Below are 18,653 nucleotides of genomic sequence, written 5' to 3'. Positions count from 1 at the left end.
TTACTTAATAATTTCATATTATTTTCATAAATCTTAATTTCTATCGATTTTAACTTTTGAAAACCATTCCTTCCTACACAACAATACTGATTGACGAACTGCACCATCAGTGAACGAATATTTGCTAGGACCAAAAGTACCGAAAAAAAAGGGAAATCCCGGTTCTTTAGAGGCATGGTACCGAAATTCCGGTTCCGGAAACTCTAATCCAGGGACACTGAATATTTATCTAAAAATTAATTAGAATTAAATCTTATGTGGTGCCATCTCGTACCTCAACGGAAATTTATCTTAAAAACGTAAAGATATCTATGTAACATATATCTCGCCTTCCGCCATCTCTTGAGATGCTTTAAAATTAAGTTGTGTTGTGTTTGTTTTTGTCAAATTTGTGGTTATGTTTGATTATATTGTGTTTTGATTTTGTTCATAATATTTTGTTTTATTTCAAGATTATGTTTTGTTCAATGGTCTAATCAGTGAACTTGATTTATACCTAACAGACGAATTTTATTTGGATATGAGTTCTGCCCATTTCCTAGTAATTTCAAAAGTTCTTACAAACTGAAAAATGGAAAAAGCAAATTCTAGTGTTCCTAAACCAAGGAAAACATCAGTTCTCTCCAATTATGAGATTTCAGTTTCAATTGCTTTTAAAAGAGACTGTGAAGTATTTTTAGTAGAATTTGCCAAACAAAAAACCTTAAGTTATGCTAAATTTGCTAATATCTGGCAGTTAAAAAATATGTCTTATATATTTGCGTAAGTATTCCAGTTTTTGATCAAAATATGGCCTAATTAAAAAGCATATATATTACCGTGATTTCTCCAAAAGAGAATATCTAGAGATATGTAAATTTTTTTCAGGGACCAAACCTATGTATCACTCTTGAAAACTCTCTGCGAAGAATGTTTTGCCATTTTAACACAATGTATTATTCATCAAAAAAATGTTTATATGAAGATAGGCGCTCTGTACTTATTATATGGTTTATATTATAAACAACCGATTGAGTAAGTTTTATAATCAATTTTTATGTCCTATTACAACAATATTTCTTAGAGGAATGGTTAAGATTCGTGTATCATATGATGAATATACTATAATAAAGGATCTCATGGATGAAATGGCCAAGGAGAAATATATGGAACCTTTATTTATATTTGCTAAATTAAAAGCAGATGTAGCTTTTAACTACGTTGGATGCTCTATGCCTAGATGTAATGAGTTATTGCAAATAATATATTAATCTCTAATAAACTTCTTTCTTTATACAGTATGTCCCCGGATTGTCTTTAACAAGAGGAAAAACTTTTACATTTTCAGAAATTTCTATGGTGATATAATTTCGTTTGGATTCTTCGATTATTGATAGAATTTTAATTGATGTCATTTTTTTTCTGTTTTATAATTAAAGAAGCACAAAATTTATATAGTTTAAGGTTTTTTTTATATAGTTTTTTTTTTATTTTTATTTTTTTTTTATATCCTTTCCTTAGGGAAAGGTGATAATAATTATCGGAAAATGTGATGCTAACAACAGCAAAAAATATGACGTTAATCAAAATTAATAATAACCATCTATCAAAGAATGAAATTGACATTATTACCACAGAAACGCTTTTCGATTTTTAGGACTTGAAAAAAAGTCAACCATATTTTCATGTTTTTTTTTTAATTTTCTCTAAAACGGTATGGAAATTTGGAAAAGTATAAAAGTATAAAAAAAACACTTTTATCAAAATGTCAATAAAAAGTTTTTCCTGTTGTAAAGACAATCCAGGGACATACTGAATACATTATACACAAACAAAATTATACGGTATGATCGAGAAAAAACGGCGCCAGCGTTGGCTATGAAATGAAAATCCCTGTCATTTTATATGGGAAATGTCATCGATCGTCGTTTCCCAGCCAACTGGACGCCGTTTTTTTTCGATCATACGGTAGTTTATACCGAGTCTCAAAAGTGGCTCACCCCTATAACTTTTTTATTTTTTCAGTTAAAACAACGAGATTTGGTATATTAGTATATGACATAAATTAGGACTGATTGACATATTCAATTGTTTTCGGTCAGTTCCGGTTTCACCGGAAATGACTACAACTTTTAATTTTTAAATGTCACCTTCAGTATTTTTTTACATTATTCAATAGAAAATGACACTCTGAATAGACATATCATATGTCAACTTTTGACATATTTTCGCATATCATTTATTTGAAATTGTAACATGCTGTTCATAACGACAATTTGACTCAAAATGCCAAGTGTGTGGTACCAAATTATTCGTAAAAAAATGCCTTTTCCAAATATGGTAATGAGCCACCCTTGTTCCATTTGAAAAACTTGAGATATGATTAAAAATACTCTCCAAAAAAATCCTTTATGTTAAGAAAATCTACAAAATAAAATAGTTATTTTTTGTAAACACTTCTGCGTTAAACCTAAACGGACGCTGCTTGTCAAATCCGCCACATAGGTAGACATTTTTTATTAAAAATACTATTTGGGCATCTTTTAACCAGCCAAGACAAGGCACGAAAAACATTAGACGATGACATCTATTTTTCCAAGACTCCTTTTTTAAAAATTGTTTTCAACACAGTCAGGGTGCATCCACATTATCCTAAAAACGGCGTATCGGCGTCACGGCGTAACGATCTTGAATTGATTTCCAGTAATTCTATTGGCTGAAATTTTTGACAGATAAATTTTTCCGCCAATAGAATTACTGGAAATCTATTCCAGGTCGTTACGCCGTTACGCCAATACGCCGTTTTTAGGATAGTGTGGATGCACCCTCACTCTAAATTGAAATTATAATACATAATTTTTTAAGCTAAAATGTCAAAAGTTGACATATGATATGTCATTCTATTCAGAGTGTCATTTTCTATCGAATAAAGTAAAAATATACCGGGGGTGCTATTAAAAAATCAAAAGTTGTCATTTCCGGTGAAACAGGAAGAGACAAATAACAATTGAATACGCCAATCAATCCTTATTTATGTCATATACTAACACACCTTTTCTCGTTTTTTTATCTGAAAAAATAAAAAAGTTATGGGGGTGAAACATTTTTGAGACGCGCGCACCCGCGGTATGTATTGTATTGAAATGTATTTATAATTTAATTAAAAACGATTTTTAGCAATCCGATTTATTAAAAATACAAAAAAAGCTTTCACAGCTCATACACTGAATGCTAATTTTGGTGAGAATCCATTATCAAAATTTGAGGGCATATTGCAAGATGAATCGGTTGTAAAACTCCAGGATACCTGTAAGAGATATGAAATGGCTTTGAAAAAAAATTCAAGTAAGTTATTCAATTTCTGTGTATGTTGATATCAAAAAAATATGTTTTCCTTGTATCAAAGGCTGATATCTGACTAAATATTTAAATACTACAGATACATATAAATCATACAGTAGCAAAATCGTTATGGAAACGAAAATATAAAATGACACCAACGTATATCCAATATATAAACGGAGGCATGCAAATGCAATAAATTTAAAAGCTGCGTTATTTTCTAACCAATCAAAGTCTTTAAATTCTACCAATAAAATTAATATCGCATCAACGTATCGTCGGAAAACGGATGCATGAAAATCAAGCTTATAACTCTACACAAGACTTATGTATTACAATATCATATAGTCCTGATAAAAAGAACATACTAACAACGTTTTCAACATATTTCTCAATTGTTTTTTAGGTATATATCCAAATATAGATCAATTTAAATCAACAATTATGGACGACTTAAATGCAGCACATAAAAAACTGTTTTCAGAGGACCATAGTACACCCAGTGAACAAATCGAAACAGACTTGAAAATACTTAATAGCAGACAAGAGATCAAGCTTAGAGCTTTGAAATCGGAAAACGCTACGTATAGGGGTGCAAAACAAGTTTTAACTGCAATTGATTTAGAATGATAAAATTATGAGAACTGTTTAAGTTACATATCTGTACCCCAGAAGCAAACAATATTAAGTCACAAAACATATAGTTTTGAAAAAAAAAACAGATTTAAGGTTCTTTTTTGAAATTATTTTCTAATTACTCGGTTATTTTTAAACCTATAATTGCAATATTAGGTTACTTATTTTGAACTTAAATGAATTCTAAACCTTTTTTGAGTGACAACATAATTTGTATATTAGAAATAAAGTTACCAAAGTTTATGCCCAAATGATTAAAGCAAAACAATTTTAAGTCCAAATAAAAGTATATTACTGATATAATAAGAAAACATTTAACAGGAAACTGTAAAACAGGAATTTGTGTTGTAATTTGGAACTAATTTACCATCTTTATTAAGTTTAAATCATGTTTAAATCGACTAACTTATAATGTCTGCAAAACTGTCAAATCAGAGGGAACCAGAGGCCCGATTCTGTAAACATATTTCCTCTCTAGTGAATCATCAATTGTATACAAATACCATAGGCTAGACAGGAAATTTCTTGCTACGGAGCTTTACCCACTGCAGATAGAACATAAAAAGTTAAGTAACTTGACGTATATTTCTCAAATAATCTATTCATTGTTTGCTTATAGGATACAGATATAGATATCATAAGTTATAACCATTGTGATATTATGTACAGGGTGGGTCAAATTCGACGCTTTTAAATGGGAACGCCCTTTTCTATAGGAGATAGACAAAAACTAATATCGGTGTCTGGAGCTCAATTTTTGTCAAAAACATGATGGTGAAAACCACATATCGATAATCTGTTACCGTTTCGGAGTTACGGAGTTATTATAGTTTTTCAAAAATATGCATTTTTAATAAATCGCTGTAACTTTTTTGCTATGGAAAATTTTGTATTTTTATGAAAACATTTACAAAGTACCTTTTTACGTAAAATTTAATGGTTTAAGTATAATTTTTTTTAAATTAATAATTTAAGAATTATCAACAGAAAATTTGAAAATTTTTTATATGGGACACCCTGTATATTTTTAGTTTGAATTTGAAAATATACAGGGTTTGAAATTGAAAAGAATTTAAAATTACCTTTCCAAAAATATAACACACTTGCTATTTTGCTCGATTCCTCTTCGAGATATAGAGTATATAAAAATTTGCCCGCTTTAAATAAGTAGGCTTTGAACGGCACCGGCTATAATGCAAAAAATTCAAGCTGTGAGCATCAATTAAAACGAAAATAATATTTGTTATGAGAGATGCAGAATTTTATAACAATTTAAAATATATTTAACCAACATCAACACATTTAAACTATATCTAATAACAAGAAAAATAAATAGCAAACCAAGACATGAGATTTTGCTACAGGTGTTCGACATATCGACCGTCTTCTGCTATGGACAGACGGGGCAGTTTTTGAACATTTCTCGCGGAATTCATTAACTCAGTGAAAGATACCCTCTCATAACTGCTAAGTATTTCTAATTCTTGTCTAGATTATACAGAATAAGGAACCTTTATTCTTCCGCAAATATATCCATAGGATTAGATCCATGGGCACTAAGTCAGGCGGCCTCGACGGCCAACGGCTGGGATCTTGGTTAGCTATTCATTATTCTTGAAATTGGCTGCAAAAATTTGCTGATAACTTCAGCAAATTTTTACAGATATAGATAGTTCAGAGGCGGTGCGTCGTCTTGCTGGAAAAATATGTTTTCGAGTTCCATTAAGGGCATATCAGCAAAAATGGGTTCAAAGCCTACTAGTTAAAAGTGGCGAACTTTTAAAAATTCTGCATTTCGAAGGGTATTATAACAAAATATCAAGTGTACTATATTTTTGGAAAGGTAATTTTAAATTCTTTACGTTAATTAAAAATATAGAGGGTGTCCCAAATAATCAATTTTTCTGTTGATAACTCTTAAATTATTCATTTAAAAAAAATTATACTTAATCCATTAAATTCTATGTAAAAGGGTGCTTTGGAAATGTTTTCATAGAAATACAAAATTTTCCATAGCAAATAAATAAGCAATTTGTTAAAAATGCACATTTTTGAAAAACACCCCGTAACTCCGAAACGGTAACAGATATTGATTTGCGGTTTTCATCATCATGTTTTTGATGAAAATTGAGCTCCAGACACTGATATTAGTTTTCGTCTATCTCCTATAGAAAAGGGTGTTTCCATTTAAAAGCGTCGAATTTGACCCACCCTGCACTTAATTTGAAAAGAAATTATTATAATTTCTTTTTAAATTAAGTACAGGGTGGGTCAGTACAAAAATAATTTGAAAAGAAATTATTATAATTTCTTTTTAAATTAAGTAGAATATGAAGGGCCCAGGGAAAAAAACATGATAAGCTTCAATTTCTTAATTTTAGAGTTTAAAATATTGTAGTAGGTCCAACTGTTCCATACAAAACGAATAAAATCTATAGTGCAATAAGCTGTTAAATGACTTAAATGCTATATTATATGCTGAAAGATCTCCTGTAAAATTGCGCTTATCATGTTTTTCCCCTGAACACTTCATATAATTTTAATTATCATATAAATAAACTATTATAATATAGCAAAATAAAATATTAATTTAATCACAATATATATTTTGAACTGAAATTATAGTAAAAACAAGTAAAAAAACTATTTTTACGTGTCTTCAAGCATGTTCTTCAAATCCTTCAATTTAATAGCTGTAGTAAGAAGTTGCAATTTAAATATGCGCACATAGTGCACACACAATTTTTTACGTAAATTTATGTATAGAAAAGCAATTAAGTCATTTGATGATTAATAAGTTTTTATTAACGTATTTAATATGATACACATTATAAGTCTAAATTGAAATGGTAAATAATCTTTTGTACCAAAGATGTTACAAAAGCAACGTACACAATTCTGGAAAACAGAATACTACACACTTAAAACATTAAACCAAAAACATCGTCAACAAAAGTGTAAAATTTAAATTGTATAGATGTACCAATATATTATCATAAATTTAGAAATACATAAAAATTATGAGATTATTACTTACTTACAGAACCATAAGTTTTTTCACTGTGTACTAAAAATAAACCCACAACCATAAAACTATATCTTAACTAACAATTAATAAATTTTAAAACAAGGAGCAAATGTATCGTGAGATCTCAACAATAAAAACTCCACTTCAGTCTTACCAAAATTTAGATTAGCAACATAATTTTATTTACAAATGTCAAAATATGTGGAAATATGTTTATGCTTTTAGAATTTTATATAGAATAAATTTATTATAGACCTAAATTTAAAATCTGTGTCATTCAGACTTTGAACTTTAAAAATAGTCATCTGTCCATATAAAAACAAGAGTTTTTAAATTAACTTTTGTATCTATATTTAATACACAATGAAAATACCTTTCATGTACACCAAAAGAATTTAGCAAGTATAAAAAATATAACCAACGCAATGAAGCCTAAATAATGTTTTTTTTAAGTTTTTACTGTGGTATTTTTAAGTTGTGATCATATATATTTATTTAATTTATATTTTTTTCTCTCTATATAGACACATTAATTCTATTGCAACAAATGCTATCACAGTCTTAACAGTATAAACCTACTGTTTGAAAATGTAATTGTTATATTTAATAAGTTTTAGCATATTTTACATAGCAGTTAGAACATAATATATTCCAGAAATAAAAAAAGATAGTTATAGAATTATGTATCTTAGAAGAAAAGTTATATTTTTCTAAAAATTATAGTAATCTTAATAGAGTTGTACAATGGCAAGAATAACTTTTATGAACAACGATATACTGTATTATCAAGGGGACTCTAGCTATGACAGTTAAAAGAATTCTAATGCTATTTACTGCAAAATTTGTTTTTCTGTCATCATATAAAGCAAAATTGATACTATAACTTTTTGATTGCATTGTTGGAATTTTAGTTGCATTTTTTTCTAAATAGAATAAACTTGAAATAAATAAAACATATAAACTTGAAATCTTGATAAACTTATTGGTAACTAGCTTGTAAAGTCGAATATCTTTTACTGAAGGATATGCTAAATACTTTCTTACATTTTTCTATAAATTTGTTAATTTTATATATAAACAAATAAAGTATTTCAAATAATAGGACTTTCATTTTGTTTTAATAATTAAATTTATTCTAGGTCTTTGAAATAAGTACTCGAAATGGTATGGTAAATTACTCATTAGTACTAATGAGTCACAGCATTTACTGTTCAAGGAAAGATGAACAAGAAATTATTTTTTGATATTCTACAATGTGTGGCAATATTGGACAGCCTTATAAAACAATGCATAGCACATACAAAACATTACTTATCTATTACATGTAATAAAGTAACCAGAAATAAACTAAAATTATATATTTTCCTGTCATGAAACAGTACTAATGAATCCATAACTATATATGGTTTTAATAGTCTAGTATTTTATTCCATAGTTAATTTGTAATTTGTGGGAATATTAAAACATCAAATATTGCCAAGGACATTGCAATAATGTCCTAATTGCACATTTATGTTACAAATTTGACACTATGACTTTTTAAATAACTATTTGAAAAGCACACAATAGTTTTTGCTATTTTCTACAGTTATCACAGTAAAAAGAGAATATATTTAAGAATAAACAATGCCAAATTTATAAGAGGTTGTGGTGTGTGATATTAATAATTACAAAAAAAAATTAACATCTTATAAATTTGAAACAGTTCTCAGTCTAATGAATTAATATCACACACTTTCAACATTACTATCAAATCTTTCCTTGTAAATCTTGTTCCGATGCTGCAGATCAAATATATATTTTATTTCTTTTTCGACCCTGTTAATTCTATCTCTGAACCTAGATCTATCCCTTGCATACATTTCCCAGGGGCCTTTCCTTGCAGCTTGATAGGCAAAAGACCATTTTATCATAGGATGGACCTCACAAAGGCTGTTATCAGGAGCAAACTGGACCTGCAATCATATAAAATACCCAGTGAGTGATATCTTTAGTATCTAACAAAATGTAGAAAGAAATCATTATATATGTTAGAGGACTTAACTAGGAATAATTAGGAACAAAAGCTCTTTACTGTTATACCTTATGTTCGAATAGAAACGGCGTCAGCGATGGCTATGAAATGACAATCGATGACATTTCCCATATAAAATGACAGTGACCTTCATTTTATAGCCATCGATAACGCCGTTTTTATTCGACCATACTGTATATTATATATATCCAATAATAAATTATATTGCCTGGATATAATAATTATAATATAAGGGTAAATATGTGGAATGTGATAAATAAAAATTAATAATTAAAACTAAAAGTTTAAAAGGTAATTACCAATTTATTCCTTAAAAATAACAAAAATTTACTTTAAATATACTGAGTAAAATTTCAGAGTAAAATTTTAGTATTTTAGAGCAAAAAACCTTTTAATACCTATATAATATATAGAAAACAAAAATTTATGTGTTGGACAAAATAATTCGGACTAATAAATGTTAATGCCTGGATGTGATTACTAATCTAAATGTGAAGTACTTAGTTGAAATTTATGTTCAATTATGATTATATATGGCAGAACAAATAATAAAATAAATAATTAAAACTAAAAGTCAATAGGATACCAATTTGTATGTAGAGTAAAATTTTTAATATCTAACAAAATATAGAAAAAGATGTATACATATTAGAATAAATAACTGGGAATAATTAAGTAAAAAAATGTTTGCTTTTATATGTAAGCAACAAACTTTAATGCCTAAATACGATAAATAATCCTATATCAGTTTAATTATAAGATAAGGGTCTACCCTTATCTTATAATTAAACTGATATAGGATTATACCAAACCAAGCCACCCTTATCTTATAAAACTGATATAATAGTGATCTTTAATAATTTAGAATGGAATATAATAAATACTCAAAATGGGAATATTCTGAAATTATTATATGGGACAGCAAATAATAAAATGAATGACTAAAAGTAAGTCAATATTTACCAATTTGTTTCTTAAAGGATGACAAGAATCTACTTCTGATATGTCATCATTTTGATTTTGTAAACTTGTGCTTTCGTCACTGTCATATTCACTGTCAGAACTACTATCTTCATCTGAGGATTCATCATTATTGTAACTTTCATTATCACTCCCTTCAAAAACAATAAAACTATCCTCGCTCTCACAAACTGATGGCATTTTAGTCCTACGTGATCGTCCTTTTGTTTCACTCCTATCCAGCTTATCAAGCATACATCTATCAAAATTATCAAGAGGCAGCTTTTTAAAATTTAATAGTTTAAAATCCATTTTGTCTGTTTCCCCTTGACTTTCATCCACAAAATCAGTCTGATGTTGATCTGAAACAATCTCTTTCTCCTGCATATCTCCCAGATATTGATTTCCTGTATGGTTTGTTGTATCTTTAACAGCCATTATACCATTTTTCATATCTGTATGAGGAATAACTTTTGGACAATTTTCTTTTATTGATGTAATTAAATTTGGGCTTTGAGACTGTTTATAATTCTTGGTTAACGAGTCTGTAGGTATTCTGGTACAGTGTGATGTATTGTTGACGAAATTCGGATTCGTAAATGCTTTTCTTGGTACTATCGATACTGTAGGAACCCACGTTCGAAAAGGTCTCTCAGACTGCTTCAAATGGGGGGCGGGATATGGCCCTTTATCCGTTATATTAATCCACATTGTTATGATATATTTATGGTCAGATTATATACCACAATTTCTTCTGAAACCTGTTGTAAAAGACCAATTTTTGTAGTTTGTACCGTGTAATCTCAATTTTTTTTTACAATGTCCTTGAGATTTTAAACAGAACGTGACTTTTGTATTACCTCTTCTGCTCAAAACTGTTGTAGCACAAGAACTATTTTTCACAAATTTATTTGCATTAAAACCACTTGAAATTATTACAGCCATTTTAACAATATACACGAGAATTTATCAAAAACAATTCACTTTAGACGGCCATTTTGTACATTAATAAACGATTGGAGAGGGGCAAAATTGCTTTTATAGTACAGTTTGCATTGATGCCAAATCAGTTAATAATATCCAATAATATCTTTGAGTGGGTAATCATGTATGTATAACGAATTATTTTTCTTTTCTAATATTTTTAAATTATAAAGAATAAAGAAAATGCATGAAAGTATGTACAAAAATATTGATAATTATTAGTATTCTACAAATTAAGAGAAGTATAAAAAACACAGAGAAATAGAAGGGATAGAGAATGAGCGTCAACATGCGCAGAAGGTCTAATCAAGTTGGGCGCCATATTCCAGGTCTTCCTGTCATTTTGTATATAGGTGGTAATCTATAAGTAATCAAATATCAATTTGCTGTTTTCAACCATACGGGGGGCAATTTAAATTTAGTGAAATTCTATCATTTATATGGTTAGTTAACATTAATATGATTTATTTAATTATCAGTTTCAAAACTGCGTACAATATTGGTATATAATACACTAAATATACGAATATTCTGACAAAAGACGCTACGGACAGATGACCTTTTCGTCGTAAAACACTCGAAATGATATTAAATAAGTATTTACAATATTTCATGTTTACTTGTACTGAATTACGCGTTTCAATTTAAAATTTTTGCAAATTTGGTAAAAATTGTTCTAAACAACTTTTTGTTCAAGTTGTATATTCATAAAAAACATTTGGTTCATAATTATTTTTGATGATTATCTACCTTGTATTTTTAATATAAACCTAGAAAAAATATGTTTTTGTTTTATTTTTTTTATTCGTCCCTTCAAATTATGTTTCAAAAACTGTTACATAACATGTCCTCTAACAAATATTTTCATAATACATAAACATCATTGATTTTATTAAGGGTATTATTATTAGTATTTATCCTGGTTTTTGTCGACAATAAAAACTCAATCTTGTAATAGAACATCAATTTTATATTTCGTAAAATTATTTTGATACAAATTCGATTTGTCAAAATTCAAGTCATTAATATATTGATAAACAACCCAAATTATTCCTAAATATTTTATTATAAACAAAAACTGTTACCGGTAAGTTTGTAAAACACATTATGGTTTGTCGTAATACTAGAAAAAATCATTTATTTTTTGCACAAAAGAAGCTTGTCGATCCTTATTTGTCCATAACAAAATTCTGTATGTACATATACCTAATTTATTATTAAGAAAATTAGATTATATGATCTCAGAATTTTAAGAAATTTTTTTTTAAGATAAAATAGTTTCTTCTCAACTGTAATATTGTCAACTTTGGCCTGTATTTTATCTATTTAAAAACATGGGATTGACAATCCCCTTACTAAAATACATACTGGAAGGTACCGATTAAGTTTCATTGCATCAAATACCTTTACTATAAATCCTGGCTCACAACTCACAATTTAAGGCCATTGCAAAATGCTTTTGAACTTCATCATAGATTTTACAAGAATAAAAGTGTAATATTGAAACAAAGTAACACTGTAAGCTTCATGACTAATAGTCTCATTTTTAACACTCTTTAAATATCATCTCGTTAACAATTATGAATATTATATGATTTTTCTCAGTGATTTGTGGCACAGATACAAATTAATATATGCCCCATAACAGTTTTTAAATAAGAAACTTCTGCCTACAGATTTAATTTTCTTATTGGCATAATACCCTTTCTTCTTCCTTGTTTTTACAGTTGTAGGAATACTAAAAATGTTGACTATAGAACTTGATACTATGTTTGAAAAAACCTTCATACCTGTAACTGTGCATAAATCTAATTAACTGAATTCTCCTCCTCTTGACACTCTGAACACTGCTGCTGCTGTTAGAAATATTTAGCACAAAACTACAACTACCTACAACAAACTTTACAATAAAAATGTTAAATTTTCACTGTTCGATTAAAATACCCTATCTTATGTTTTCTTTTCCTCCAAATAATCTTCTTGTCAAGTGGGACCAATCTTATTTGACATATTGGTACACTTGAACTTGTGCTTTCATGGACACTATAAGAGTGCACTGTTTTACAGAAGCACGAACATTGATTCCAAGTATCTTCTTCCTCCACACGTAATAAAAACATCCTCCTTAAATGGCCACATCATACACTTATTTTGACCATTCCCAATTACAATCACGATTTTTACAAATCGCCTTTAGGAAAACTAAAAATAAACAGTTTTGGATCATCTGTAAACACGATTATTTTGTATAAACTTACACATGAAAACTAATCATTTTTCCCGGCGTATTAGCTTTCTTAGAATGACTATGACAATATACAATAAGCCTTTTTGAATTAGTGTTTAGAATAATTGAGACTCTGATTGAGATAATAGGTAATAAATTTTAACTAGATAACAACACGAACGAAAAAAAAACAAAACAAACAGATGTCAATTAAAGAGGGGAAGTGACAGCGAGACCTGGAAGATGTCTGCCATCTTGCCGTCGACAAAAATTTGGATGCGCACTCGTCGAAGCTCATTCTCCCACTTCCATATCTCTGAAAAAACACAACCTGCCTTGTATTTTATAATTTGGCAACATTGCAAATGTAATGCTAAATGGGAGTTGCCAAATGCTACAATATGTTTGAAGGTTTAATAATTTCTGAAATCCGCCTGACAGAAATAAGAACATTTTTTCTTTCATACACATTCTCTCGTCAAATAGACTATATAAAAAAAGCTCCTGTAATTACTATTGTGTATATATTTTGTATTCAATACAAGTTTCTGGATATTTTTCTATGAAGTATTCCTATGAATCAGAATACTTAAATCTTGAAGGATTTTCTTTAGCACGCACTTGGCAACGCTGCTCGATATACTGGGAACAGTGGGAACTTTAAAATTTGGAATCCAAACAAAACACTGACGTCATGGAATTATTGTTTAATGTTTAATTTTATAGATTCAAATAAATAGATACTTGACAAATATTTTTATGTATTTTAAATAGAGAATTAGGCTCTTAAGATAAACGTTATCATTATAACAATGTAATTTAACCGTATTTTAAAAATACATGCAAGTAGGTACCTAATTTATAATTTTATAATAAGCAGGTATAAATAGGTACCTAAGTACATCACGTAGGTAGGTACCCACCTAAGGTACCCACCTAATAAACTCAATAAATGACTAGACTGGACAATTATAAATGAGGAATAAAGCCAAACATTTCCAGGAAATATAAAAGCTTATTGCCTTTTTATTATTTTTTTTTCATCATTACCTATACAGGGTGGCGCACCTCATTCGCCTCGGTTGATTATACGAAAATGGAAAGATGTAGAATCAAAATATTTTATGGCTATATGTGGGGAGGTAATGTGCACAATTTAAAATAATTTTGAAATGTACAGGGTGTTTCAGAACTAAGATCCATACCAAAGTTATATTTTTTCTTATGGAACACCCGGTATTTTATTTCATTTTTGGATTCTTGGGCCCAAAAAAAGGTATTTATTATAAGGGTTAAATATGTTTAAAATCTTTGGTTTTTAAGATATTTAAAATTGCATGCTACAATAGAATAGTAATACCCTGTACATTACTTTTCAGAATTAGATCTTGTACTGAGTAGAGAAATAAACTTTACAGAAAAATTTTATTCCTTCCTTAAATGTATACAGAGGTATCAAAAATTGCTGGTATATTTTAAATATTTATTTTACATAAAAACTTCGTTATTTCTAATGCAACACTATGTATTTTTTTAAATAAGTCGAAGCAGATTTAAATGCTCTTTCAAACTATATTAGGGTTTCCTATACCTATCTAGCTCAGATTTTGAATAAAAAGCGATTTTTCAATAAAATTGTAATCAAGATGGCTAGTGTTGTCATGGCAAGTTTCTAGTGACAGTTAGTAGCTATTTTCAAAATCGAAATTAGTTTATGGACTTATTTAAATTTATACCAGTTTACTTTTATTTAATTTACCTAAAATAGTTTAATAAATAATATTTATTAAATATGTGTATATTATTCTGTTAAGAAAAACGAAGAAGTAGTGCTTTGAATTATTTTACGATGACTTGTAGATATATGGATTTTCTATAAAATAGCCAATTACGAAACATTCATTTTATTCACTTCCAATGACAGGTTTCTGCCTAATACGTTTTTTTATAAACCACACGCTCTACCAGCTCTGCGAAATATGACAAGAAGTTTTTCAAAGAAACGCTTATCAGGAAGATTCCTATTTGGACATCTTTGAGCATAAGCCCCTGAGGCCAAGAAGCAATTTTCTTCACAAAATAATATCACTAGTAACATAATCTATTCGTTCCGCCAGCAGATACTGCTTTTTATTTTTCTTGATAAAATAATGAATACTTGCTTATTAAACTATTGTAGGTAAATTTAAATAAACTGTTTTAAATTATAAATAATAATGTCCATAAACTAATGTCGACTTTGAAAATAGTTACTAACTGTCACTATAAAATTGCCATGGCGTCACCAGCCATCTTGATTGCAATTTTATTTAAAAATCGCTTTTTATTCAAAACCTGAGCTAGATAGGTATAGGAAACCCTAATATAGTTTGAAAGAGCATTTGAATCTGCTCCGATTTATTTAAAAAAATACAGGGTGTTGCATTTGAAATAACGAAGTTTTTATATAAAATATATCCTTAAAATAGATCAGCTACTTTTGATAGCCGTGTATAAATTTAAGGAACCAATACCATTTTTCAGTAAAGTTTATTTCTTTACCTTTAAACTCAGCATAATAATTCATTCTGAAAAGTAATGTACAAGGTGTTAATAGTCTATTCTATTGTAGTATGCAAATTTAGATATCTTTAAATATCTCAAAAACTAAGGATTTTAAACATATTTAACCTTTATTAATATATACATTTTTTTGGGCCCAAGAATCCAAAAATAAAATAAAATACCGGGTGTTCCATAAGAAAAAATATAACTTTGGTATGGATCTTGGTTCTAAAATACCCTGTATATTTCAAAATAATTTTAAATTGTGCACATTGTCTCCCCATATATACCCATAAAATATTTTGTTTCTATATCTTTCCGTTTTCGTATAATCAACCGAGGCGAATGAGGTGCGTCACCCTGTATACAGGGTGCTACAAATTCGAGGTACAAGCATTCGTATCTCGGTAACCGTAATAGATACGAACACGGTTAAATTGGGGCAAAGTTGCACTTTGGGAAGTTCACCAAGATGCCATCAAAAAAGTTTTAAAAATTTCAAGGATTGCTGAGTTTTTTGGAAGAAATGGATATTTTTTCCTGTCTTTACTTTTTAGAAAATCAAACAGCTAATTGCACATTCTCATAGCCACTGTTAGGGCTATCTGATAATATTTTTAGATTTTCAAATTAGCTGATAATTTGTGAGATACATAGACCAACTTAATTCTTTTAAATACGGACGTGCATTTTTTATTTCAGATTTTGAAAGAACTCGGTCTCCTGAGTACAATGATGTACTAAACCTTATACTTTTTTTGTTTTGGGTACCTTAACAATAACAAAACTATTTAATTATTATTTAAAATAAGTCCGACTTTGGTTCTTTTAAATTATTTAATCTTATTATATGCATCGCAACAATATTGATCAGTGCTAATTAACATTGAATAATTAAAATCGAGCAATGGAAATATTAATCGTAGTTATTATAAATAAATCAACTTCTACAAACTAGTTTCTAATGCTCCACATGTTCAGGGAGGATTACCACCCTCCCTATTGCTCAAATTTATTTTTCGTTCAATTTTATTTATATTTCTTTGAACTTTCTTCTTGTGCTCCCGGATGCATGTTGTACTCTTTATTGTAAATTTTCAGATATGTATTGATTTCACTTTTACAAATGACAAATATCTGTCTTTTGGCGTCAGGTCCAGGAACCTCTCTAGCCATTATAGGTACTGCTCTACCATTTCCAAGCCATATTCCGGGGAAATAATTTGATTGCTTATATTATATTATATTTATATTATTTATTTTATTATTTTATTGCATTTTAATTTCCGTATTCAATATTTTATTCCATGTCATTATTAAGTTCGAAAGCTTATCAATATTGTAACGATAAATAGATTAAATATTTATAAAAACAGAGCCGGACTTGAATTTAGTTTAAATAAATTGTGTTCAAATGTCCAAAACAAAAAAAATATTAAGTGTGGCATATTGTTGTACTCAGGAGGCCGAGAGTCTTGAGAGATCTTGAAGAACATCCCAAAGCGCAACTTGGCTTCAATTTAACCATCTTAGTATCTATTACGGTTTCCAAGATACCAATGCTGGTACCTCGAATTTGTAGCACCCTGTATATAGGTATATGCGTATTATATTGATTAATTTCTAGTCCACGATATATCGGTTTTTATCTTTAGAAAGTAGCAGGTGTTTTGTATTTTTATGATTTGTAACAATAATGACAATAAAAAGCAAATATTAAAGTGGATAAGACAGATTTTGCTGCAGTAATGTAATTTGTAGTGAATTTTGATATAGGGTCCACTATTAATATATGTCATTAGGCCATTTTTTTAAAAAAATCGATAAGGCGGGTTTTTCAACTTGACGATGACGCCTCAATTATTAGTTAGGAAAAGGTTAGTGTACTTCAAACATTTTTGAGAAATTACTCATAGTATATAATGAAAAATTAAAATTGAAGATATTAAACCACCCTTCGTTGGCGAACGATCTGTAAGCGGGGGTGTTTGAATTTTTGAAATATAGGTACCTGGATCTGAACAACACTCTAACATGATTCATTGTAAATAGGTATGCCCACGCGAGGTATTCACTTATATTATATACTTTTCTGTTCAGCTGTGGTACCCTTTCAATTCTTTGAAATATACCGTGTGGCAGGTACACAGTACCCGGTACTTCAGTACTTCATGCACACACTCTATTTTCGTTAATACTTTTATTAATACCTATTATTGTCAAAATCGACAAATCCAACCTACACTATGTAACATATTGAGTAAAAAAAACAACCCTATAAACTTTTTCACACTACTTATACTGTATGATCTAAAAAAACAGCGTCCAGTTATTAGCTTATAAAAGAACATCGATGACATTCCCCGTATAATTTTGCATATAAAATGACAAAGATCTTCATTTCATAGCCATCGCTGGCGTCATTTTTTTATTATTATAATATTGAGTAGTATATCTTTTTCTAAAGAATTGATATTGTAAAATATAAGAATTGTTTTTAACAATTAATACAATAATACATGGATTATTATATATATATAAACTAAATGATATTGCCTTAACCGGCATTTCTCTGATACTATAGTCTTCGGGCTTGTGGCAGTTTTTAACCTCTTACAACAAACGCTAAGAAACACAAAACCCATGTCCGCAGCTGTATTTGAACCAGCGACCCTCCTGTTCAAGGAAGGACTGTGAACCATGTGGTCAATTTATTTAGCTATATATTTCTCCTTTAGGAGTCTTAGGTATATAACTATAATGTACTATACCGGGTGCGTCTCAAAAGTGGTTCACCTCTATCACTTTTTTTATTTTTTCAGATAAAAGATCGAGACTTGGTATATTAATATATGACATAAATTAGGATTGATTGACGTACCTATTCAATTGTTTTCTGTCACTTCCTCTGTTTTACC

At 28.9% G+C, this 18,653-nt stretch overlaps 2 protein-coding genes across 3 annotated transcripts; one reads left to right on the top strand and one right to left on the bottom strand.

Annotated features, from left to right (window-relative positions):
• Window positions 1-392: 392 nt before the first annotated feature.
• On the top strand, window positions 393-4,028 carry LOC115876065 (snRNA-activating protein complex subunit 1-like). The gene is made up of 5 exons (XM_030891748.1): window positions 393-762; window positions 868-1,014; window positions 1,064-1,221; window positions 3,157-3,324; window positions 3,728-4,028. The coding sequence occupies exons 1-5, from the start codon at window positions 572-574 to the stop codon at window positions 3,949-3,951; spliced, it is 888 nt and encodes a 295-aa protein (XP_030747608.1). The 5' UTR covers window positions 393-571; the 3' UTR covers window positions 3,952-4,028.
• Window positions 4,029-6,738: 2,710 nt separating this feature from the next.
• Window positions 6,739-11,000, bottom strand: LOC115876064. 2 transcript variants are annotated; one of them, XM_030891747.1, is made up of 3 exons: window positions 10,841-11,000; window positions 9,984-10,741; window positions 6,739-8,940 (listed from the first exon to the last, which is right to left on the bottom strand). In XM_030891747.1, exons 2-3 carry the CDS (start codon window positions 10,689-10,691, stop codon window positions 8,713-8,715), a joined length of 936 nt encoding a protein of 311 aa, XP_030747607.1. In that variant the 5' UTR covers window positions 10,692-10,741; window positions 10,841-11,000; the 3' UTR covers window positions 6,739-8,712. The 2 variants fall into 2 exon arrangements, with proteins under 2 accessions (XP_030747607.1, XP_030747606.1); XM_030891746.1 differs by having other exon boundaries at window positions 9,984-11,000.
• Between the last annotated feature and the right edge of the window lie 7,653 nt (window positions 11,001-18,653).

The sequence above is a fragment of the Sitophilus oryzae genome, unplaced genomic scaffold, assembly GCF_002938485.1.
Source record: "Sitophilus oryzae breed Bouriz unplaced genomic scaffold, Soryzae_2.0 scaffold_1396_pilon_pilon, whole genome shotgun sequence".
In the NCBI taxonomy this organism is placed as follows: Eukaryota; Metazoa; Arthropoda; class Insecta; order Coleoptera; family Curculionidae; genus Sitophilus; species Sitophilus oryzae.
Note: the sequence above shows the minus strand (reverse complement) of the source record. Positions and strands in the feature narration are given on the sequence as shown.

Bases quoted from the DNA above. Each gene is read 5' to 3' on its own strand.
- LOC115876065 (XM_030891748.1), top strand. From the start codon at position 572: ATGGAAAAAGCAAATTCTAGTGTTCCTAAACCAAGGAAAACATCAGTT. The intron at 1,015-1,063 runs GTAAGTTTTATA...AATATTTCTTAG, and splicing joins TATTATAAACAACCGATTGA to AGGAATGGTTAAGATTCGTG. The intron at 1,222-3,156 runs GTAATGAGTTAT...AACGATTTTTAG, and splicing joins TGGATGCTCTATGCCTAGAT to CAATCCGATTTATTAAAAAT.
- LOC115876064 (XM_030891746.1), bottom strand. From the start codon at position 10,691: ATGTGGATTAATATAACGGATAAAGGGCCATATCCCGCCCCCCATTTG. The intron at 8,941-9,983 runs GTAAATATTGAC...ATATGATTGCAG, and splicing joins ATCCTTTAAGAAACAAATTG to GTCCAGTTTGCTCCTGATAA.